Source organism: Thermobia domestica, chromosome 7 (assembly GCF_964235325.1).
Source record: "Thermobia domestica chromosome 7, izTheDome1.hap1.1, whole genome shotgun sequence".
Classification (NCBI taxonomy): domain Eukaryota; kingdom Metazoa; phylum Arthropoda; class Insecta; order Zygentoma; family Lepismatidae; genus Thermobia; species Thermobia domestica.
The window spans coordinates 121,960,179-121,987,120 of record NC_137460.1 but is presented as its reverse complement, the minus strand read 5'-3'; the positions used below and the strand labels follow the sequence as shown (position 1 = coordinate 121,987,120).

General features: G+C 34.3%; 1 protein-coding gene across 1 annotated transcript in view; it reads right to left on the bottom strand.

Annotated features, from left to right (window-relative positions):
• Positions 1 to 13,772: 13,772 nt before the first annotated feature.
• The window catches only part of LOC145690381 (cuticle protein-like), a 91,651-nt gene continuing 78,481 nt past the window's right edge, over positions 13,773 to 26,942 (bottom strand). The window contains exons 2-3 of the mRNA XM_081765211.1: positions 15,485 to 15,685; positions 13,773 to 14,033 (exon numbers count right to left, since the gene is read on the bottom strand). Of these exons, the coding sequence (XP_081621337.1) occupies positions 13,836 to 14,033; positions 15,485 to 15,685 (399 nt within the window). The 3' untranslated portion in view covers positions 13,773 to 13,835. The remainder of the gene's footprint in view (positions 14,034 to 15,484; positions 15,686 to 26,942) is intronic.

The window sequence follows — 26,942 nt, the reverse complement described above, 5'->3', positions numbered from 1 at the left end:
TCATTCATCGGCCCGTTGGTACCACGCTGGCATTTTCAGCCCTATTTGTGAAAAAGTTGGTACAATTCTACCCAATTCAGCACCATTTAACAAATACTGTCACATTTTCAAAAGTTCAGGTTACTCATACTTGTTGGACTTTTAAGAAATGCTGGTGAACATTCATTCTGTGACGTTGCACCGCATAACGCTACAAACTTCATGTGGAAAATTCGTAATTTGAACTATACCGGGAAACAAATGATGCTAGATGGGCGCATCCGCGCCGCGCAGGAAGGAGACAAGAAAGAAGCAGTGGGGTGGGAATTTTAACTTGATTTTTTTTTTTTTTAAGTACACACACGTTGAATCAAGTGTTGCATATTCCGAAGGAGACCAGCAGGTGCTGAAGTAAGTCTATAATTTATGTGTCGTTGAAAAGATTTTACATCAAAACAATAATAGCACCGTGGAAAATCAGCGCCTGTGCGAGAATATACGACGGCGCCCCCGAGACCAGCCGCAAAGCGCCACTATGGTTGGTGCCAAGCGTAATACAATTTTTAAAAGTAAACCCTGGTTTTCCTTGATTTTGAGCACTTTTTCCTTCAATTTTATATATATCTTTTCTTTTCTCCTTCCGAATTTTGCGCTCCCTTCTTCGAAGCCCAGGACCGTCCCCCCCCAACGGCATGTTATAGCATGAAAAAATACATTGACGTAGTTGCTGGCTTACCGGGCTAAGTTCTTTACTAGTGACGCCATATTGACGAATATAAAAATACCTGAACATTTCTGCGTTTTAGAGATCTATATCGACGCGTTGTAACAAACTTTATGTATAGGCCTAAAATTAGATCAGTGATGATCATACGTGGGCAAAAATATTTTACTTTTTGACAAGAAATGAATTCAGCCCTTTTCGTTTCAATTTGGTACTATTTTTCAGCCCACTCCAGAGCTAGGACTGTGGCAACACTGGTATATACCCACTTGAGATGCTAAATTTATTAACTCTGAATATGATCCTTCAGATTTTTAGTCTTTTTTATGCTATTTATTAAAAAGGTAGAGGAGTAATGTGAACTGTTAGAAAATTAAGAATGGGCTCTGGCTTACTTAGAATTTCTATTGTTCCTTAGAATACTTTTCTAAAGATAACTATTTGTCAGCCTAGGAGTATTTTTTTCTTTTCTTCGAACAGATTGTACTGTAATAGTATAATAAGGAAGCCTATGAATACAAATAGAAATTACTTCTTATTTTAGCATTTAAAAAATTGTGCATTTTGAAGTCTGTTGTTCAATTGTAACAATTAACCAATTTATATACTTTATTTGTATGTTATGTAACTTCTTTAATACCAACGGCGCAAATCTCTGTTCAACATTGGGGGGGGGGGACGGGTAAGACTGTTCCCGTATTTTTTTTTTTTTTAGGGATGTTCAAAATATTTATGAAATTGAAAAACAATGCTGTGGAGGATCAGGGGGGCAAGAATTGTCTTCAACATTGGGAGGCGGGCAGATCTGAGGCTTATTCTGGGGGACATCAATTTCATCTCACTTGCCTTTGTGGCAATAGGATACAAATCATCACATTTCTCCCCAAAAACACATTTCAAATCGGATTATTGGGGGAGACAGTCCCCTAGTTCCAAGATTGGAGGGGGCATGTCCCCCTCATCCCCCGGGATATGAGCCAGTGTTTAATACTATTACTACTAGAGATGCAAAAAAGCCGGCTTTTTTGAATCGATGGTTTTTTTCACATAAAAAGCCGGCTTTTTTGGGAAAAAAAAACGAGAATTTTGGAAATTTTGGCTTTTTTCAACTTCATGATTTTTCTATCTAAATAGCTTTCTTATAGTATATTCTATAGTTAGATAAAAATTCCATGACCTGAATGTGATATTTCGCTCTGAAATTCACCATCAAGATGGATGGAGCACATGTTTTACGAATTAAAGCTAACATGAAGAATGTAGTATTTGAGGGTAATTTTAGAGGCTATTTAACTTTATTTTAACTTTTGAGTTATCGACATCTTTTTTCTTCTCTAGTTTGTCATCCGTGTTTCATTTGTAAGAGCTTTTAGTACTCTAGCTTCTAGCGCAAAAGTTAAACTTGCCCGATTTTCTATTTATCCGTCAAAGCGTACGTTTTTCAATATATCCGTCAAACCGTACTTCCACATTTCTGTTATACTGTAGCTGTGAAGTGATTTAGCAAAATTTTCCGGACACAACCTTGAATACCAATTTATACAAATAATCAGTAGCGGATTTAGAAAAGTACTTTAGGAGGGTTTTTTCTGATTGTTTAGTTTCCTAAAAAGTCCTAATTTTATTTGGGAAGTGCTTGAAGTTTATGAGTACAGGCATAACTAATATTTCGTTTCGTTTATATGTTTAGCAATAATCTTCCGGATACAACTTTAAAAATTATTTTATACTGAGAATCAGTGGCGGATTTAGAAAAGTATTTTGGGAAGGGTTTCTTACTAATGTTTAGTTTTTTTAAACATTCGTAATTTTTATTTGACGGGAGCTTAAAGTTTATGAGTAAAGGCATAAATAATAGATATTTCGTTTGTTGCAGACATTCCGTAACTTTGGGGAACGGGCTTCAGTCCGAAAGACCGCCCGCCTAACCTTCGCAAAACCGTCACTGCTGGTAATTAGTAATAATAACGATTTAAAAACAATAAAAAAGGAAGTCGCCCAACTCACAGTACATGCACTATTTCTACATTCACAGATGGAATGAAGAAAAGCTTTGTCAGAATGGTCGAATGCTGGTTGAATCCCGGACTTCCCGATAGAAGCGCAAAAGCTAATCACTCAGTCATGTTTGTTGTGCAGTTGTATTTAGCTTAACTTAAATATATTCCGTAGTCTTTTTTTTTGTGTGTGTGTGTGTAAGGGGGCAGTTCCGTAATGATATGTTGAATCCCTCTTGTTAAAAATTCAGAGAACTTGAGGATTGGGTAAACTGTGATGGTGGTTCTATAAAACTTAACTGTAGAATTTCAAGAATATACAGAACCAAAAGCTCTAGATGTGCAGCCTTTAAGTGTATCATATAAATCTAAGTATTTCTCTTATGTTTTATTTTAATTTTATTTTGTTTCAAAAAGAGGGTATGGAATATTTTGAAGTAAAAAAATTACATACTGTTTTGCTAGTTATTTGTGTATTCTTTAAAAAGAAGTGTTTACTTTTAGGGTTGGCTGATTTACACCAACTTTTTTTTTTTTAATTGGTTTAAACCACAAAAATAAAAAGAATGAAAAATGCGAATCGTGTGAACTTCATGGTAACGTTTCCAGATATCAAACTACCTGCAATAGTTTTATTTCCCTTTCACATTTTAATCAAGGTGTCCCATGTTCAATTCTCGGTCGAACCACAATCCTTCTTTCATGCGTAACCCAAGTAGCGGTTCGGATGTCAGTTTAAGCGAAAGTCTTCTCCTTGATAACCTCGGTATTTCGTAAGGATGTTAAGCCTAAATATACGAAACAAACCAAATTGTATATTTCTACATGCCTAAATGCGTGTTGTTTTATAAAGAAGCCAATATTGCTTAAATATATTGATAGAAATTGGCAAAATTTATCGATTGCCTACGTAGCTTCCAACATTAGCTTGAATTGGACTTTCAATGATATCTACGTACTGAATTTGTAATTTAATACCTCAGTTTTAGCGTACTGATTATGGTAAGTTGACCTTTAAATTTTACATGCAAAGCAATAACAGGATTTTCCTGTTATTGTCTTACATTTCAAGTAATGACGGGATTTTCCCAATGGCTAGGGCGGGAGATTCTCAACTTAAGAAATTTACTGACCGCACTTCTTTAAGCTTATGGGTTCTTCCGGCATAACCCCGCTGTTGCATAATAACATCAAGGCGAAACAAACTTAGGCTATTTCTGTGAATATGTAATATAAATACATAAAGCAGAAAATCTAAGTCAAAAAAGCCTGGTTTAAACCAAAAAAAGCCTCGTTTAAACATCCCCCAAAAAACGGGTTTTTGGCATTTTCAGAAACAACCACGGTTCTTGCCAACTTTTGTATATAGGAGGTTAAAAAATTCTTATTATATACATTGGTTAATCCTGTGGAATTCATAATGTAAATATGTTGAAGAAAAATTGTTTGAAATATTTTTTCGAAATTCATAGTTTATTTTCGATGTTTTATATTATTATCAGCATCAACCACTAATTAAATGATTTTTTGTGTTATAGAGAAGCGATACAAAGTCTGTTTTATCGATTTAAAGCAGTATTTTGAAAAAAGCCCAAAATTTCCGAAGCAAAAAAGCAAAGCAGAAAAAACCGAGTTTTTTTTTTTTTCAAAAAAGCCGGTTTTTTTCCGAGCCCTTGCATCTCTAATTACTACTACTGCCACTACTATACTACTACTACTTCTACTACTAATAATAATAATATTACTACAACAACAACAACTACTACTACTACTACTACTACTACTACTACTACTACTAATAATAATAATAATAATAATAATAATAATAATAATAATAATAATAATGTGGCTATTATAAAAAGTCAATGAAAAATAATTAACTGAAGAAAAACGATTACGAATAAATTGTATAGTCAGCGCCAAAGGTACTTCCCGTTTGATGAAATTAGTTTCTTAAATAACTTCAAAATGGAAGAACAATTTGAATAAGTTATCAGTAAATTAAAAAGGCTGTAATTTTTTGTACGTCCAAGTCATATCACCTTCATTCCCAAAATATATTTTACCAAATGGAAATGACTTTTATCGCTGACTGTACATTACTAGAATTGCACAGGCTACACTCACAGGCTTAAAATTTGAATTTGCTAGTTTTTTATCTACGTTATGTTTTAAAGAAATGCATTTGTAATATGTACTGTACCTGCACCCATTGTACGAATTTAAGTTTTAAAATAATATAAATGTTACCATACCAACCAATTTATTTTTTTAACAAATGGAATAATCTGGACAATTCCTTTTTTGCACAATAGTTAAATTTAATTTTCTTAAGAATAAATGAAAAATGTCCTTGCGTATTTCAAATTCAACTATGAAATTATCTTTTTTTATGCAACTGCACGCGTATTTAAATTTTGTCACTTCTTCTACCTTACTATTAATAAAATACAATGTTTCTAACATCTTGATTAGGGCGATTCAAACTTGCCGCCACCCACATACTTGTTTTGCAACCTTAACACTTTACAGACGAACTTTCAATCCCGTGTTCCTTTCCAGCAGATGCAGTTTCTCTTTTTTTTTCCCTTTAATTTTTCAAAAATTTATATAAAAATATTTGTTTTAGTTGTTGCTATTGTAAACGAATTTCTGAAAACAACTAAGCCTGCTCTTTCATGTAACTTGTTATAATAATCTTTCTTACAACTGGAAATAGTTTTCGTTAACTTTTATTATAGAAGAAAAATACAACATTGTAATATTTGGCTTGTAATTGGCTTGTAATATTTGGCTTGTAATTTCAGATGGCATAATACTGTAGGGATAACGTAATGACCTTATGAATAATAGAGCTATTGAACTTGGGTTCAAATCTTGTTCACGCCAAAATTAAACTTTTTATAAAGTGATTGTGAAGAATAGACTTATCATACTGGACAAGCAATACATAAGAATGTAAAAGCAAACACCTATATCATGATTGAGACGATTTACGAATGTTGGTTGGGAAAGGGCAAGGGAATTATCAGGACATTCCAAAGACAACAGTGATTTGCAGTATACACTTTTCGTGTTATCGTTCTCAGAAAGAACCACTACACCATTTTTAAACTAAGTTTGGCTAAAGCAATCGGTGGTGTAGTGGTAACGTTCCAGATTTCCAAATGGAAAATCTTGGTTCGATTTCCCATCAGGTAGTATGATTTTTTCGCATTAATGGCTGCAGAGATTTATCTTCTGATGGAGAACTTACAAGGCATCATTGGCGATAATTCAAATAAACAGTGTGTGCGTTTTATATCATACACTGTAATGATAAGTATGTTTCATATTTATATTCGTCCCCCTCTCTCTCTGTCTTGACGTTTCTCTATCCTGTCTTTGCATCTTTCACTTCTCCCCTCTCTCACACACACGCACTACTTGTTCCAAAGTTAAAATGGAGCAAGAGCCCCATATACCTGGTCTGGAGAATCCAATTACTGTTAACTTCGGCGTCGTGTTTCTCGTGCTATGGGGATAACATCTCCAGTCCTGGTCATCTCTAACAGAAATACTGTTTAAACGCAAGGGAATCTCTTTTTTATCCTCTGGGTTACCGAGTCTGGTGACCCGAGCGAATTACTGGGTCTGGGTCACTACGCATTTGAATGAACCACGACCCAGTGGTGGTGTATATCTTACCAATATCATCCGACTGGCACGATGATCCGTTTGAGCTCTTAGCGTGTTCATTCTATCTGTGCAAATTACGTTATATCCGGAAGAGATGAAATCAATGCTGGATGTTCGGAACAGATAAATCTTCAGAAAAGACTAGAAAATGGTAACTCTTGGGTTATTTGAAAACTAAATTTTATTTATACTAATTCGATACAAAATATGTTCTCATCCTATAATTCAATGTGTTTTTTCACGTTGAAATTTGAAACATGCTACATCTATGAGTAATATAAACTTTTCCTTTCCAACATTTGTAACTTTTCATTACGACATATTTTGGACTCTTAATATAGAGTATTTCTGATAGAAATTTAACAGTAACATAGAACGATCTTCTATTTTCCCTTTTGTTTTCTTTTCGTTTCGTTTCGTTTTTTTTTCTGTTTTGTTCAGTTTGTGTTAGTAGTCTGAAATGGAGGATATGAGCAACGCTATCTACTGGTTTATTAGAATGTATTTTGGAACAGTACATCCAATGAACACTACCGAATTTGCAATCGAACCACGCGGAAGCAAAGCATGTGTGTTAAACTTTTGACGTTATCCCAGATGTGTCTCGGAGATCTACAGTTCTACTTGAATTTGAGTATGCTATCCGTTATGAAAGCGACATAATGAATGTTTAAAGCATCCTCTATATAATCGAATAGTTCTGAAAAAAACGTAAAAACAAACGTTATTTCTATGTTACTGTTTGATTTCTGGAAACGGAACTTTATAATGTTCGGTTCTTTTCTTATTACGTTTGAATTCCACAGTTTTATCTGTTCTTCCTTTTCTTTTTCTTCTTCTCTCCTTTTTTCTCTCTCTACCTCATTTCTGAATCTCTGTGTAATAGACATCCTTTGGTTTCAATTTCTCATTGTGTGTGTTTCAGTTTCTCCCTATATCAAGCTATGAATCTTATTTCGTCTCGGTTTTGTTATTTCATTTTATCGAAACTAATACATGTGTAGTTTGAAATAAGAATTGCGTTCATGTTGTTAGCTAATTTTAGTATAGGAGAGAAGAAAGGAGGAGAGAGAGAGAGGGGGTTTCTATACCTGACACGATTATGGGATAAGAAGGTGTATATTGGGTAGCCTAACTGCACGGCGTTAGCTGTCGCAGTTTTTTGATGCGGAGTGTACCATTTTTAAAAAAAATATCGGGCCACTGATATGATACGTGGATAGTGCTAATACTAAAATTAAGGTAACATCTAAAATTTATTTTGCCTAAGAAATCGGGCCTCTTATGTGATATTGGTCCTCTGTCGAACTGAGTTCATGGGAGCTGCACTGAAAGGATTATGGAATCCATCCACTGTCTCGTCTTAACGCGACAGCCGACCGGTGCTTCTCTCCTTTACATAGACAAGCTGTCTATGCTTAATGACACCTTTAAGAGTTGTGTTAATGATGTTAATGCATTACAATATTTAATGATGTTTTTAAGTGAATGAAGTTCATAATGTAGCGGAAAGTAGCGATAAATGCCTTGTGTTATTTGTTCCACGGCCACTTCCAAAATCTGTGCATAGATGTATGAGTACAGCAGACATTTCAAGTTTAAGTTTGATGATCTACTTGCAATGGATGCTTCTTACTCACTAGTCACTTAGTAAACAAATAAAGGAAGAGATACAATCATTTCCGGATACTGTATATTTAACGTGTAACTTATTGTTTCTCCACAATAAGTTCACTTTCATACAAGTTTAGTTTATATTCTTATTCTGCTCTCACAACAAACCCTGATAACATTAGTAAAATAATTGTGAAGTTAAGATTGTGCAAGTAACCTTTTCTCCTTTGCTTTAATGTGCAAATATTATGTTTTCTAATAACCTGTAAAAGATACGAGATTCAGTTTTGGATCCAAAGGTCCAATATATTTCAGGCAAAAGTTTTCTTGTAGAGCTTATATCTGGAGAACTACATATAGTGTACCCAAACCCAAACTATCACTTAACTAAGTGTAATGGTTTATACCGTAAAAAATACGGAAACGTGATTTAGGGACCGTTCAAAAATTTTGTGGACCCTGATCCAAAAACCAATTATTAACCAAGGTCGTAATCTTTTGATGCATTTTCTTTATTATTCCTAAAATTCTTGTTTAAAAGATATTTTGCATCAGTTGTTTCTGTATTAATATGTGTGGTGTCCCCGAAAAACTGCTGCACATGTTTTACATGGATTGGATCAAATTGTCGATTTTGAAATGTGGGACGTTTCCTCATTCTTCAGTAGGGCTATTTCCAACTTTTGCAAGGCTGCAGATGGTGCTACAATAGCAGCAATATGTCTAATCAGTGTACCCGCAAATGTTCATTGGGATTTAGGCCTGAAGAGAACGCTGGCCATACCATTCTTTCGATATATCCTCTGCCTGCAATATCATCTCTAATACAAGTGCACGGTAAGGTCTCTAGCATTATCATCTGCATAAAAATGAAATGGTTGTCAATTGATGCAGTAATAGGAACAATGAGGCCTGAGCACCTCACCTCTGTACTGCTGAGCTGTTGGAGTGCCATTGCGGATGATCTTTAGGACTATGCGTTAGTTGGAACTGATTCCATACTATTATTCCACCACCTTCATATTCGAGCACAGAACAGTGCTCCACTTAACAATATTTAGCAGACCAGTTTCTGTGGGCCCTTTACTATTGTGTGGCCAAAAGCATACACACCACCGGCCTTTGCCCATAAAGGTCTTTTCCCCGCAGCCGATTGTATACCGTTCGGGTTGGGAATCTGCGTCCTGTTGCCAGTACAAGTCCATGTTGCATGTCGGTAGCATTTTGCCGTTTGCTTCCTCGAGTCGATAATACCAAGTAACGTTAATCGTTCCCATGGTCTACTTTGTCCTTGTCTCCAAAGTATTGTTCCCGTCTGTTGACAGGCATTCCGAGTCTGGAAATTAAACAGTGAGACATGACGAGGGCCCCACCTTTATGTTTTAGCCAATTGATTTTATGTGTATATGTGGATGTATTGTTTTTTAAGTTTAACATCCCACAATTATGTACCGAGACAAAGGTAACGATAATAATGAAATGGATGATAAGAGTGGGATGAAGGAAGTGGGAAGAAAACGGAAGAACTCCGAGAAAAAAACGCACATTGTGTGTCCATTTTGTTTTCTTTGGAGTGGACTTGACTTTTTTAATTTTATTTTTATTTACTTAGCACTTCTTCAAGTGTAGTTAAAACTCTCTTTTCTTTCAAAAATAACCTTGCCTTATGTATAAATTTAGTATTTCTTTAAATTCGATTCGCCTGATTAAATATTTAAATTATATACAGTAAAGCCTAGTGGCGTATTTAGGGAGGGCTTCCGGGCTTAAGCTTCCCCCAAAATCGTACTTACTATAGTAAAGTATATGAAATATCTTGCAGAATTTTCACATTTTCAGGCAAAGCCCCTCCCAAAACAAAATCGTAAACACGCCACTGGTAAAGCCTGTCAACTTGGTCAAATCTCTAAGTTAGCCACCAGTCTATGTTGACCTCTTTGATATTGTGGAATCTCCATTTTCTCATAAGACATACCATACTTGTTACTCTTTGGAACTTTGCCATTTTGAAACAACGTTGCTCCTATGTTGTTAAGGTTAAAAGTTGCCTCTCTACGTAATTTCTATCTCTTAGGAACCCTTTCAGACCATAGTGCAATATCGTAGTTTCCATGCGGTCAATAAACCGAAGGCAGAATAAAGAAAAAAACTTGTCAATTGAAAGTAACTTCTCCAAATATAATGAAAGTGACCTTCTTCTTCATTGTTTTTATGACAGTTGAAATTAAAATGAAATTAAAGGAAATCTTCCAGTTTTACGTCTGTAGTCATTGAAATAACCATATCCTAACTATATATAAAACTACATGAACTCACATAAAATTTCAGGTACTTCTGGTTGACGTGGGAAGTTGAAATTTGGCATGAGTAACTTTTTGGGACTAACCCACAGGAAAGTTGGCAAAAGTGAATATCTTTAATATTTACGAGGTCTAAAGAAAGGATGAATAAATGTTTTTTTTTTTTCATAAACTACTACTTATAATCTCATGTTTTAGGTACTTATATTTAATCTCATGTTTCTTTTCTACTTATAATCTCATGTTTTAGGTACTTAGAATTGCAACAAAATGTTGAAATTCGGTATGCTTGTAAGTTTTCGTTACCGTTACTTAAGTAAATCAGCAAAAATAAAAATTTCGAACTTAAGTTTGGTTTTATGGACAATTAAAAAATCTTCCTCGTGTTATTTATTTGGCACACTTTCTACATCCCAAAATTATTGGGCACTTCCTGCAGGGCTACAGTGATTGAGGTTTGCAAGATTGTAGCCTTCCTGGACTAAATCACAGGAAAATTGCCAGAAGTGAATATTTCTAGTTTTTTAGGGGTCTAAAGGAGGGATGAAGAAATTCCCCATGTTATTTAAATAGGCCTTTCTTGGACCTATAATCTTATGTTTTAAGTACTTAGAATACAAATATTAAATTGGGTAGAATTTTGGGTTTAAGAGTTGCGAGGCGTAGGACTAGCTAAAACGGTATAAAGGAACGTGTTCGATACAGGTGTTTTGTGTTGTTAACATATTATTAATCTGCATGGTTTCTGTTATTCTACGTTATCATTATGGCAGGTACTGTTCATATGAGATACGAGGCCGTAGGCCAAGTAATTTCGGTTGTCTAGGGGCGATGCGATAAAACCTCATAAAACAGGATAAATTAGGTCAGTATATTATCGCATGATAACACATTTTTGTCATGTATATTTTTACCCTTAGTAGGAAGCAAGTGGGGCCTAACTAAAGTAACAGTTGTATATATTCGAGTCCTAGAAAACATTTACCAATATGTATTTTTGATAATTTAAGGGATGATCCAATCTGTGCCTCTCAAAATTTAGGAGAGGGTATCAGTTCACTCATATATTATGAAAGAGAATAAAACCCTCTACTAAACCGGATAAAATGATAAATTATGATCAAAGAAGATAAAATAGATAAAATTCTCGTAATTTGAATTTTGGCTTTTTTTTTTTTTTTTTTTTTTTTTTTTTTTACTCATAGACGGAAACGAAATGAACCATCCAAATTTACAGAGGTACACCCCATTCCAAAAAGAATGAATGCATTGGTTATGGCTGCTTTGAACTGAAAAAAATCCAAGTCCAACTTCAGGTATCTTGGGAAAAAGGAAACCATAGATGCCAAGTTCGAACCCCTAAGCCAGCATTCGCAATTGGGACAAAATTTACAGATGTGATTTTTCTTTTAAATGTAAGATAAGATTAAGATTAAGATTAAAAGATTAAGATTAAAAGATAAGATTAAGATAAGATTAAGATTAAAACATAAGATTGTAGGTCCAAGAAAGGCCTATTTAAATAACATAGGGAATTTCTTCATCCCTCCTTTAGACCCCTAAAAAACTAGAAATATTCACTTCTGGCAATTTTCCTGTGATTTAGTCCAGGAAGGCTACAATCTTGCAAACCTCAATCACTGTAGCCCTGCAGGAAGTGCCCAATAATTTTGGGATGTAGAAAGTGTGCCAAATAAATAACACGAGGAAGATTTTTTAATTGTCCATAAAACCAAACTTAAGTTCAAAATTTTTATTTTTGCTGATTTACTTAGGTAACGGTAACGAAAACTTACAAGCATACCGAATTTCAACATTTTGTTGCAATTCTAAGTACCTAAAACATGAGATTATAAGTAGAAAAGAAACATGAGATTAAATATAAGTACCTAAAACATGAGATTATAAGTAGTAGTTTATGAAAAAAAAAAACATTTATTCATCCTTTCTTTAGACCTCGTAAATATTAAAGATATTCACTTTTGCCAACTTTCCTGTGGGTTAGTCCCAAAAAGTTACTCATGCCAAATTTCAACTTCCCACGTCAACCAGAAGTACCTGAAATTTTATGTGAGTTCATGTAGTTTTATATATAGTTAGGATATGGTTATTTCAATGAGTACAGAGATCCATTCTTTTGAATAGAACCCAGGTATCTGGTGTAAACCACTTGAAGTTCGGAAAAGTACATAGGATCACCCCTTAAATTTTGGAGTTGTCAAAAACAACAATGGACAATTCTTTTTTAAGACATAAAATCATACCTCTGTAAATTTAGTTGGTTTAATTGGTACCCTGCCATGGACAAAAGTGTACGTAACCATATGAATCTGGCCCAGATACTTCTTTAAATCTAGGATCTAACTATATTTGATACTTACGAATTCAAGAGATACTTTTCTTGGTCCTAGACGAGGTCTTATGTATTACTTTTGTATAGGTATTTAATATGAACGTGGTAATATGTTGACATATATTGTTATCACTTTTAACAATAAAATATTGTGACGCCATATCAAAATATTTTTGTTGACTTCAAAGTAAACTTATGACAGTGTTATAACCGTAAACTGAATACGGTTGAGTATTAAGTTTGAAAAATGAAACAAAAGGTTGATAATGTATTCATGTGTTTTGACGTTACATTCACATATTTTACTTATAATTTGAGGACTTGAAATCTGATAGATAATCATCAAAATGAATTCACATATACGTAATGGTAAACCTTAGGGTTTGTAGTCATTACTCATAACCTAAGATCATTTGTGTTGTCGGGCAGTTGAAAACCGGATGTAGTTTGACGGTTAACCGTGAAACGTTTCTCTTATTACAATATTTTTGCTTGATAATACTTTTTTTGTTAAAGAATGTAGTTCAGGTTTTAAACTGAAAGATTTTGTAGTTCTCGAAGACAATTCGTCATCCATACAAATAATATCTATCTCTATGCTCACATATTTTACCACACAATTATAACATTATATAGAGTAAGGAAAAATTACAGAGAGTGTGTCAGGAACCCTGTGGATAGTACATCTGCCTCTTTCCAGAGCCATCTCCCATGCAGGGGCATCTGATAACTTTCGTTTTTAAAAAATTCTTAAGTTTTTAATTAAAAATATTTTGAATTAGAAATGTTTAATTAAGTAAGACATATGCATGAGTATATCCGCTACATACAGTTTTTTATATAGCAATAGTGACTACTACATATCTACTGCTCACATTCCTAATTCTTGTGGTCTTCACATCCAAGTTTTGAATCAATGTTGCTTTTCTTACTATGACTCACGTCAGCTCATAGTTTGAACACGAGCCAATACTATGGTGCAATTGTTACTAAGTTTTAGGTATTTGAAATGCTATATCTTCAAATAAAATATTTTCTAAACAGTTCAACGATTAGTTATTGGTGTATAGATTTTAATTCTAATAACTCAAGGTTTTTTGTTTTATAATCATTACTATCGACAGTTTTAGGAAAAATTTTATTGTTTTTTGTACAAATATAACAAAGAGTAAATTTCAATAAATACACAGTCAACCAACTATTTTTGCAGCTAAAGGCAATGCTAGCCTGGGAGAAGTAGCACCGTAAGTTTTGAATCTGATGCTGTTCGGACCAACCACAGAATACTGACCTCCAACTATAGGTCCATCTCGAATTTCAAATTGATTTTTGGTATCACCCGTTAACACATCGTTGACTGCATACCCATAGTGATACTTAGGATAAGCCTGAAAACAAGTAATAATAACAATAATATTTCAGTTATAATGCAAAATAGTAACTTCATAAAGAAAAACTTTTCGTTTTTTCGATGATGGTTGAAGTTCATGATAAATATAATCTTACTTTTTCTTACTTTTCCTATTTTGTTCCTGATGCATCCATGTCGTAACTCTGTATAATATTTAATAAGTCACAGTTATGTTAGAAAAGAATAAATGAGAGAAATATTATATCCAACTATGACCCAACTTTATGATTCTAATCCATTCTTGATAAAATATAGGATTGATACGCACATCTGTTGCGACTGTGAAATATATTTATACCAATTTAAATAGAAGGAATAGTTTAAAAAGGCATACATATGATGATGATATTTCTGTATTATGTACAAAAGTTATGTGCACTCGCTTTGCAAATGATATGGCTCTAAACTAAGCGACAACCAAATTTACATTCGATAGGAATGAATGAGCTCACGATGTTATTGCAAGCCTTCTCAGCGATAAATTTTATCATTGTGAGAATATTGCAAAATGTGACCAAGGATTTCTATTCACAATGAAAATACAACATATCGGTCGAATCTGACTCTCACATTACAGCGTTGGCAACACTAAGCGAATTGGTTGATATGAAACCAACACTCAAGGTCAAGTATCAATTTGGCTGCCGCGCACAATAGTAACATAATCTAAACCTTTTTTTTTTAATGTAATGTAATTTGAGGAAATGTTTTGAAGCATGTGAGACAAAAGTAAATATCGTAAAGATGAAAACAATGCTAATTGAAACGAAGAAATAATGTGTAAATAATATAAATTGAAGAAAGAAAGTATATTTTTCTAGTTTTAGGCCCCTAGTAAGTAGTAAGTACTGAAGCTTTGAAATGTAAATGGAAAATAAAAGAAAGAATAGAAATGATGTGCGAAATAATTATGATGAAGAAGAAAAGTATACTTTGTGTGGTTGAGAAAAGATATGAGAAATTATTAATTAAAAATTTTTCGTAGAGTATTGTGTTGTACAGGGCATAAACATAAACATTAGGATAAACTGCCCTAAAAAAACGGCTAGAAACATTCCAAAGTGGGTGTGGAAAATTAACTGGATAAAAGAAAATAAAAAGGGAATGAGGAAATGTTAGCGAAAATTGAGAATGGAAGAACAATACGGGAGATACTTAAAATTAGAGAAAATGAAACTAACTAGTATATAGTTAGGGGGAAAATGTAAAGGTGGTATTTGAGGGGGTGTGATACGAGGGTAATACAAGCTAAAAAGTGTAAGAATACATTGCAATTGACTAATTGATTTGGAACAGGAAGATTTTTACATAAGAAAGAAGAGATAAATGAATAATCTTGACTCATGAAAAGATCTACGTTTATGGCAAGTGTTGTGCCAGTGACGGTAACATATTTATAATGATGATACATAGAAAAGACAGACTTACGTATTTAGCTAGTGGCGCTATTGCAGATGCAGGAACAGCAAGTGGAATTGCAGGTCTAATGGGTAGTACAGGGCGTATACGAGGATACAGCTTCACAGGAAGCACTCCGCGGATTTTAGGCACAAGACGTACTCGTAGTGGAGGTGGTACTGCATCACCGCAAAATGTAATGGCCAACAGCGTTGCGAGTCCGAAGAAAACCTGCAAAAGTTCAGTCTCCATTACGAAAGAGTACATGATATTGTTTGGTTTTAAATTTTGTGAGTCGAAATATTAAAGAATTATGATACATTTAAATATGTATTACAAAAACCCAGGCATACATACTTATTTATTTATAGTCTTACGTCTCACGATTGCACTCCAAGGCTAACAGGAGACGATGATGATAATAATGAAAGAAGTGCTGGAGTGAAGAAAGTGGGAGGAAACGGGATTAATTCTATAAAATCTACGGATACGGTGTTTGTACACTCGAAAGCACTTGGCGAAAACTGGGATCGAATTATGAACCCCACTCACTAGAGGTAGGCGCTCTATTACTAAGTCACCACAATCGCACATATTCAATAACATAAATATATTTTACCTTTGTAGGGAAATTCAAATTTTAAAAACATAGATTATGTTAATCTGGATAAAATATTTTAAAATTTATGTGTTGAAGTTTCCTTTTATTCATGTTGATGCTATTGAACTATCCAATAGCATGTGTTCTAATACTGAGAAATAATACTGAGAAGTACAACAGCACTTCCTATTTATTTATTTACTTTTTTTAACCTTCAATACACGTTTGTGATAAGTCTGGAACAGCTAGAATATTTAGCTAGATATGATTTTGAAACAACTCAAGTTGTTGTAGTTTATACAGCAACTCGAGAAGACCTGCTGAAGAGTGATTTTGATATATATTCGAACAACTGGTAATCAAAGACAAAATAGGACAGTATACCTATAGAGTCTATCAAATGTGAAAGGATTAGTATTAGGGCTATAATCTGGTAATAGTTTATGGTCTTTGTTGTGAGGTCTGGATGAGCTACTACAGAATACAATGAGAACAGATCTACGACTCATTTTCAGTATTAAAATGTGATAATGATCATCAATCATTAGTTCCCTTCAATCAAAGATGACATAATAATTAACCCCATAATTAGAACACAACACTAGCAAAAGCATAGAGCTATAGTAAGTAGGTCAGTCGTAGCTGGTCTGGTGTAGTTGAGTATAGTCTAAAGCTAAGCTGACGATTGTAAGACGAAACCAAAGGAAGGGGAGTTCGAGTCCCTCAGTGTCTCCGATGTTTCCGTGTTCATTTTCCTGTCGAACCTGGTAGAAATTAACCATGTAATCAAGAGTGAATAAGAAGAAGGAAAAGTTTTAGAGAGTGGTGTGGGGTACTCTCTTCTAGTGAAAAGGGTCTCTAGTTCAATCCCAGGTCATATAAGGTTGTGGTAAACAACACCGTATCCGTCAGTTTGCTGTAGGTTCTTTCGTTTTCTCCAACACTCTAGTTCCTTCCTAACCACTCACTTCACTAATCATACGTCTCTTTTAGCCTAAAGCCATAACTACCCAGATAGCACAGAAAAATTTTTAAAAATGTTTAAAAATTTGCAAAGGCAAACTAAAAAGTTTGCAAAAAACTTGCCTTTTCAAATGAGAAAATTTGCCGAAAGTTCAATGCAAATAACGAAGTTGACGCTGGCTGAGTTTGCAGAGTTGCGAAGTTGCCTCAGAAAATGAAAACATCTGCCAATACAAACGAAATGTTTGCGACTGCACAGCAAGAAAGTTTGCCAGGACTTTGCTGCAAATATTTTGTGCAAATTTTCTTGACAAAATTTCCGAAAGTGAGCTGATAAATTTGGTGAAAACATTAAAAGGTTTGCAGCAACATTGCAGAAAGTTTTTTTTTCACGATCGCAAGATCATGTTTGCTGGAAATGTATCAGGTAATGTTTGCTGCAAATTTATAAAGTAAAACCTAACTTTGTGAAACATCAACATTTTTATAATGTGGATCCGTCTTTTAAACTTACGAACGATAAACGCACAGACAAAGGATATCGCAATTTATCTACTTACTCAACGATCATATCCCTGTACTTACTCTCACACACATTCACAAAATAACGTCAGGCTGCCTGGGTCAATACAAACATCTGATAAGAGACCAGTGAGTTTATTCTGGAGTCCTCTGGTGTATTCGTTTTTCTCGATTCTCACTTCCCGCTTGTTTTGTCATAGTTGATGTAGCGCAGTGAATTCTGGGTACGATGCGCGCGCACTCGGTAATATCATCACATATTTGCTTTCAGCAAGGTTTTCGAAACAAGTTTTTTACAGAGTTGGAAACTGTTTGCGACGGCAAACTTTCAACGCTATATTTTCAAAAAAGATTCAAGTTAATTGCAGTGGTGAATTTATTTTTACAAATCAGCGAAAATTTGCAGATCATATTGAAAGCTTTTAATAAATATTCAGAAATTTTGCCTTCGCAAACTTTCAGATTGTTTGCTCCACTAAACGAAGCAAAAATTTGCCGCAAGTATTCGTGCTATCTGGGTAGAGACATTAAATGGAAGATTTCATTTAATTCTTTTAAAACCAGAAATATGTTTAGTCTTGGACTTTCATCACTGCTAAGCTATTTTGCAAATTGTCTACGACTGCTGGTAACCTACATTTCATCACACATGGTAATCCGATGTACTACGCATTCCCTTTCTGTTTATTCCAGATTCGGTATCCGATCTAACTCTAATCTACACATGTATCAAACTCTGATACCTTATGATTTAGGTAAGTAATGTGACATCGATACGCAATATTTTTTGTTTATACGTTACTTTTTCAGAAATCAAAAAATAGAATTTCGTAAATCAGAAACTTCAAGTAGAAATATAAAATTCATAAATGATATAAAAATATTTTGTGCTTATTCCGTTCATCAAGCGTTCTGTATGCAGAAAATCGCTTGTGAAAGAATCTTTACATTATGCACGTATGTAGAGAACACCTGTAATAAAGAAAACTACTTACAATTGCTGTATTCATGTTGTAGGTACAGGTAAATGGACGTTCTTCAACTGACATCGAAATAGTTAGATTACGATATATTTATACTAACAAAGGTCGTAAATCATATAGTAAATAAATCATAGCATCGTATAATAACTTAATCTGTGAAATATTCATAAAGATAGAGGCTACACGCTTTGATCTTAACTTTCTAAAACCGTTAGACACTTTCTGTGGTGCAATATTGACAAGAATGGAATGAAAGACAACGTATTAATATTAATGAAGGAATCTTCAGCATCTTCAGAGACAGTTCTCGGTTTTGCTCTATAGTGCAAGATAAATGCGTATAATTTTCTGCGAAAGTTATACCTATTAATACTTTCAGAAAGAATTACAACGGCATACCAAAGATGATCAAACTCACGAGCCTTGTTCTTGAGTCCAATCGGCCTTGAGTTCAATAATTAAGAGTGAGACAGTTTGAGCACGAGCCAGAGCCCTTAAAGAGTATGAGACTAATGATGTTAATGAGCGTGCGATCAAGCTTTGAGCTTCAATTGAGGATAGCACACTCGAGCTCAAGAGAGTGTGAATCTGAGCTAGCTTAAGCGTCACTGAGAATTTGAGATCGAGGTCCTTTGAGGATAGTGATCCTGAACTCACGTGAGCCCAAGTGACCCCGAATTGCAAAATGGCAATCTGAGCGGTATACTACGATAAATTAGACAAAATGCTAATATTTTGCACTTTTTTTCATTCGAACCGAAACTTATGAAGAATTTTGTTTGTTGTCGAAAGTTTAACGTACCGGTACGTCTCAACAGTGAGATTATATGGGACGTGGATCTACGGTTTAAGTGGAATCCAAATCATTGTAATGCACTCAATGTTCTTCCACCGAACCCGGATCACACACCAACAAAGGGGGTGCGAGGAAGGGCAAAATTGAAGTGAATTACAGTGAAATAATTGGATTGAAATTCAATAAAATAGAGAGGAAAAATAGTAACCCATCTGCAATTTAAGTACGATAATTTCTTAAAATGCCCTTGAAATCCCTTGTGACTCTATTCGCCCAAATACTCTCTCTTCAGGGAATGTTATTGTAAATTCAAAAGAAATTTGCTCACAGTACTTAAGAACTTCATGATGCTGTAACCTATGAAAGAATATTGACACCAGACGGCTCAAATTGAATTGGGGGGGAAAGAATCAGCTCCAAAATTAGCTATACATGGTACCGATTCGTTTCGTCTCGTCTAAGATCGAGACGGACTTAGTAAATCAAGACAAGACCGAGATTCGATATACGAAGATATGCTTAAGACGAGACCGAGATTAAGAGGCCACGCCGAGATCGTAGTTCCAAACGATATTAACAAAAAGAATGACTCAAATTATCTTTACTCAAAATTCATGCACTGTTACGTTTCATATAAGATTATGAGACAATTGCCTTTGATAGCGTAGTCATAGGCGCATATTGAGAGAAATGGGTGGGACCCAAAATGACGTAGTATATCGAAAGTGTTTTAAACTGGAAAAAAGTATTAAAAATATTGAATTTCAACTCAACGTTTTGATTCAATGCACTTTGTTCTCTTTCCAGTCGTTGTAATTACTCAAAGAGCATGTTGCCACTTATTCCGAAATCTAATTTTGTAAAGCAGGGAAATAAAGTTTCAATCTTTCCAAACATAATTTTACTGCACAGTTAAGGAATTCTCTAGGAAAAAAATGTGCTTAAAATTTTCTTGATTTAATACAACTGCTCGTATAAGTAACGGTACCTACTTTTCTTCTTCGAAACTGAAGGTAAAAATCATCAAATTTGAGATGAGTATGGGAAAAACTTTCGGAACACAATAGGGCAAGATTATGGGAGGAGAAAGAGCATCAAATGAATCCAGAGAGTTAGTGAGAACTATAAACCAACACTTTACATTTGAAATGTGTAAAAAAAAAAAAAAAAAAAAAAAAAACTGTATGCTAATATTATTTTTAAAAAAATAGTCATAAAAGTGTTTCTTTTGCTGTCTTCCTTATCTTCACGCGGACTGTAGTTTTGAATATTATAATCCTTGTGTTATGAATCTTATAACTCTTTAACCGCAATAAAATAATTAGCAGTGTATTTAACGGATTGTGTAGAATAGTTACATACTGCATGGTTACGTAATCCATCTACTGTGGTTAACGGTTTGTTTTCACCTAACAGTCACATATGAGTATTCATGTATATTTAATCCAGTACATAAAATAGCTTATTTAGTTTCCAGAAATAAGGAAAACTTTAATATTAATATACACCGAGTTTATACATGTACTTCGATGAAACCCTACCCTAATAGCATGTTAGTTTGCAGCAAGTCTTTCACTATATTTGATTTTAACTTGCTAGACTTTCCGTGCACTGTACACCTGCTGCAGGCGTTTTAAAAGAGTTAGCCGCAAATATCGAATTTGATTTTCACTTGCTAAATTTTACTTGCCTCGGAGGCTTGTTGCAACTTTGTAGCAAGTGTCAGTTCTAGTTTCTACCAACAGGTGGCACAAAAGTCTAATCTTAGAAATCTCCCCACCAGACCGCTAATTTGTAGTAGGTGCAAAGTGTGTGAAGCATTAAAACAAGTGGATAATTAAGATAATTACGTAAGTATTCAGTATGTAGGGATAATTTATATTTTAAACGTGTATAGTTTGACAAAGTTGTTGAGAAAAAATGTTCGGTTTGTAAAAGGCATGCAATGCAATGCAAATATATACCTGCAGAAGACTTACTACAAACTTGCTGCCGACTTGCTGTGCAAGTGGAAACTTGTGGTAGGCTTGCTGTTCAAGTAAACCCCCTGCAGAAACTTGCTTTGCAAACTTACCATACACTTGCACTGCAGGCGTGCTGCAAGTTCGAAGAGCGTCAACTAGGAAGTTTGCATTAAACTTGCATCAAACGTGCAGATTTGCATCACAAGTCTGCTGCAAGTTTGCCAGACTTGAATTGCAAATCTGCTGCAAGTTTGTTGCAAGTCATTTTTGCTATCTGGGTAAACTCTATATTAGCTGAAGTGGTTGATTTTGTACTACTTCTGGTTTTAATAGAGAGATTAGAGAGGAAATAGATTGCAGAAAACCACTTCTCGCTATTTGTTACCATTTTCACGATCAACGTTAAAAACCGAAAGTGTTTGATTTGTGCCACTTTCGGTTTGAATTAGGGATGGGAACGAGCGATTTCGAGCGAGTTTTTCTTTAAAAATCGACTCGACTCGAAATAGATATCTCTGAGCTTGACTCGAGAACTCGCCTCGAAAAATTTCCTGCAACTCGACTCGAATTCGGGTCGAGTCAGGCCAAATCGAGCCAAACCCTGTTTATACTTTCAAGTATTCTCTTCAAGTATCCTATATAGGCAATATAAGTATTGTCAATGTAGTACTATGTAGTATTATCAATGTAGTATCAACGTACTTATAATACTTATAGTTAGTACTACCACTACTACTACTACTACTTATTTATTATTATTATTATTATTATTATTATTATTATTATTATTATTATTATTATTATTATTATTATTATTATTATTATTATTATTATTATTATAAGAAAACCGTAGGTGGTTTATATCTGAATACTAAAAACTAGTTGCCTGCCGAACTCGGTCGTCGTGAAGTCTTCCCGAGCAGTGTCCTCTAAAGATGCAAAAAAGCCGGCTTTTTTGAATCGATGGTTTTTTTCACATAAAAAGCCGGCTTTTTTGGAAAAAAAGCGAGAATTTTGGAAATTTTGGCTTTTTTCAATTTCATGATTTTTCTATCTAAATAGCTTTCTTATAGTATATTCTATAGTTAGATAAGAATTCCATGACCTGAATGTGATATTTCGCTCTGAAATTCACCATCAAGATGGATTGAGCACATGTTTTACGAATTAAAGCCAACATGAAGAATGTAGTATTTGAGGATAATTTTAGAGGCTATTTAACTTTATTTTAACTTTTGAGTTATCGACATCTTTTTTCTTCTCTAGTTTGTCATCCGTGTTTCATTTCTAAGAGCTTTTAGTATTCTAGCTTCTAGCGCAAAAGTTAAACTTGCCCGTTTTTCTATTTATCCGTCAAAGCGTACGTTTTTCAATATATCCGTCAAACCGTACTTCCACATTTCTGTTATACTATAGCTGTGAAGTGATTTAGCAATAATTTTCCGGACACAACCTTGAATACCAATTTATACAAATAATCAGTAGCGGATTTAGAAAAGTACTTTAGGAGGGGTTTTTCTGATTGTTTCGTTTCCTAAAAAGTCCTAATTTTATTTGGGGGGTGCTTGAAGTTTATGAGTACAGGCATAACTAATATTTCGTTTCGTTTACATGTTTAGCAATAATCTTCCGGATACAAATTTAAAAATCATTTTATACTGAGAATCAGTGGCGGATTTAGAAAAGTATTTTGGGAAGGGTTTTTCTTACTAATGTATATTTTTTTTAAAACATTCGTAATTTTTATTTGACGGGAGCTTAAAGTTTATGAGTAAAGGCATAAATAATAGATATTTCGTTTGTTGCAGACATTCCGTAACTTTCGGGAACGGGCTTCAGTCCGAAAGACCGCCCCCCTAACCTTCGCAAAACCGTCACTGCTGGTAATTAGTAATAATAACGATTTAAAAACAATAAGAAAGGAAGTCGCCCAACTCACAGTACACGCACTATTTCTACATTCACAGATGGAATGAAGAAAAGCTTTGTCAGAATGGTCGAATGCTGGTTGAATCCCGGACTTCCCGATAGAAGCGCAAAAGCTAATCACTCAGTCATGTTTGTTGTGCAGTTGTATTTAGCTTAACTTAAATATTTTCCGTAGTCCTTTTTTTTTTCAAGGGGGGGAGTTCCGTAATGATATGTTGAATCCCTCTTGTTAAAAATTCAGAAAACTTGAGGATTGGGTAAACTGTGATGGTGGTTCTATAAAACTTAACTGTAGAATTTCAAGAATATACAGAACCAAAAGCTCTAGATATGCAGCCTTTAAGTGTATCATATAAATCTAAGTATTTCTCTTATGTTTTATTTTAATTTTATTTTGTTTCAAAAAGAGGGTATGGAATATTTTGAAGTAAAAATACTACATACTATTTTGCTAGTTATTTGTGTATTCTTTTAAAAGAAGTGTTTACTTTTAGGGTTGGCTGGTTTACACCAACTTTTTTTTTAATAACTGGTTTAAACCACAAAAATAAAAAGAATGAAAAATGCGAATCGTGTGAACTTCATGGTGACGTTTCCAGATATCAAACCACCTGCAATAGTTTTATTTCCCTTTCACCTTTTAATCAAGGTGTCCCATGTTCAATTCTCGGTCGAACCACAAACCTTCTTTTATGCGTAACCCAAATAGCGGTTCGGATGTCAGTTTAAGCGAAAGTCTTCTCCTTGATAACCTCGGTATTTCGTAAGGATGTTAAAGCCTAAACATACGAAACAAACCAAATTGTATATTTCTGCATGCCTAAATGTCTGTTGTTTTATAAAGAAGCCAAGATTGCTTAAATATTTTGATAGAAATTGGCAAAATTTATCGATTGCCTACGTAGCTTCCAACATTAGCTTGGATTGGACTTTCAATGATATCTACGTACTAAATTTGTAATTTGAATACCTCAGTTTTAGCGGACTGATTATGGTACGTTGACCTTTAAATTTTACATGCAAAGCAAAAACAGGATTTTCCCGTTATTGTCTTACATTTCAAGTAATGACGGGATTTTCCCAATGGCTAGGGCGAGATATTCTCAATTTAAGAAATTTACTGACCGGACTTCTTTAAGCTTATGGGAGTTCTTCCGGCATAACTCCGCTGTTGCATAATAACACCAAGGCAAAACAAACTTATTTCTGTGAATATGTAATATAAATACATAAAGCAAAACATCTAAATCAAAAAAGTCTGGTTTAAACCAAAAAAGCCTGGTTTAAACATCCCCCAAAAAACGGGTTTTTGGCATTTTCAAAAACAACCATGGTTCTTGCCAACTCTGCTTACTTTTGTATATAGGAGGTTAAAAAATTCTTATTATATACATTGGTTAATCCTGTGGAATTCATAATGTAAATATGTTGAAGAAAAATTGTTTGAAATATCTTTTCGACATTCATAGTTTATTTTCGATGTTTTATATTATTATCAGCATCAACCACTAATTAAATGATTTTTTGTGTTATAGAGAAGCGATACAAAGTCTGTTTTATCAATTTAAAGCAGTATTTTGAAAAAAGCCCAAAATTTCCCAAGCAAAAAAAGCGAAGCAGAAAAAACCGAGTTTTTTTCCAAAAAAGCCGGTTTTTTTCCGAGCCCTTGCATCTCTAGTGTTCTCTGTCGTGACCAACACTATCCACATTACTGCTTACATTTCTCATAGCTTTCGCTTTCCGGTTTAATCACTTAATCAGTCCATGATTTAAAAACGAGTTAAAACGAGCTGAACGAGCGAGCGATTTATCAAACTCGACTCGACCTCAAAAACAGCTCGCTTCGGTTCGGAACTCGTCTCGAGAAAATTACCTTTGACTCAACTCGTGCCCATCCCTAGTTTGAATAGAATGATAAGAGAGAGGATGGTATCTATCCCTAGAATGCTAAATAAATTCCAAAAACCTATTTCTCGCTATTTGTTTTCGTTTCTGCTCTATATAAATCAATATTGAAAAACAAAGTTATAATGAATTTCAAAAGCATTTTCGGTTTTGCTTTAAAAAAAAGGATGGAAATGTGATGTATTCTTGGAATACGTAACCGATTGCAGAAAAAACACATCTGTCTATCTATTACCATATTTGCTCTGTAGCGATCAACGTTAAAACCGGAAATGGGTCATTTCTACCACTTCCGGTTTGAGTATCGACTCCAAAAAGAACTCTTTCCTAGCTTTTGACCCTTTACACTTTCACCAAATTTGATGGTGATTAATCAAGGAATTATTGAGATTATTCGTCTCCCGGACGAACAGGGTAATGTATACCACTTCAAAGTAACCGTATTTTCTGATGTATCTGTAGAAATTAGCGTTAAAGACTGCGCCAATGCTCTAATTGGAAGTAATAGGAGTCACTAGGATAGCAAAGATGTGGCAAAGTTCCTACGATCCACATTTGTACGTTCAATTTACTGGCACTGTCTGATGGATTACATTATCATCAATTATAATTTTGATACTAAATCTCAATAGCTTCTTGATTGGGACTTGATCTCAATAATTCAATAACTACCTAGTTCTAATTTAGTTTAAAGGCAGAAATTGGTCATAAATTAAGCTTTTTCGAAAGTCCACAAACAAAGTAGAAAATACTGGGACAAAGTGCATAATTAAACGATTTAAATTAAAATATATATTAAAATGTTCAATAATACGTGCAGTGTGACCAGCGCAAGTACTTTTGTACTAGATCTATATAGTATTTTTTATAATATTTTAGTGTTCTAGTACGTTCACCAACAAACCTAGTACTTTTCTCTTCCTCTTCTTTTCTCATATATACATTTGGGAGAGAAAAATGAATCTCATGAAACTTCGACAATGTACGAAAGTTTCACTATTCCTGGTAACTTTCTCCTGTCAGTTTTTTTCAACAGTGGTATTTACGAGAGCGGAAGTGGGACATAGGTGCCGTCCGGTCGACTCCTCCAACTAATAAATGACCACAATAAACAATATTACATATTTGGTGATCCTCCGTTTAAAACAGTAGGCTATTAAGGAATTAAAACACGATTTTCTCAAAAAGCCAATTTTATGATATTCTTTTGTTTTTTCCCGACATCCTCTATATTTGTCATACTTGTGTTATTTGGTGGTTTCACAGTGAGTTCTAATACCATAATTAAGCAGGGATTTCGCCAGAATTTTTAGTTTGGGGGTGTAAAATCAAAGTTGGGAAGGTGTAAGTGGTTTGTATCAAATTTTGACTGTATAAAATTTAAAGTTGGCGGTTCTTTCAAGAATGTGGGGGTCACTCCCCACCCACAAAGGAGGGGGAACTGCCGGAAACGTTCTAATAATATATTAATATCGTAAAATGTCATAAATAGTAGGGATGCGCACCAGACGAGTCGAGACAGGATTTTTCTGACAAAATTCGAGTCGAGACAGGGCTCTTTCAGAAGAGAAATAGACATTTTTCGAGTCGAGACATCACTTTTACAGCACATTTTCGAGACGAGACAGCGATAAATCTGGTCTCGTGTTCATCCCTAATAAATAGGGTGTCCCTAGATCTAGTACATTTTTTCTTCATAGGTAGGTACGAAATATTTTTGCTGGGTGGTCACACTGAATACGTGTGTTGTGTCAAAAAAATGCCTTAGTTTCGTAAGAGACCAAAAAAACACAAATATTCATACACATATGCAGCTTTTTCATTA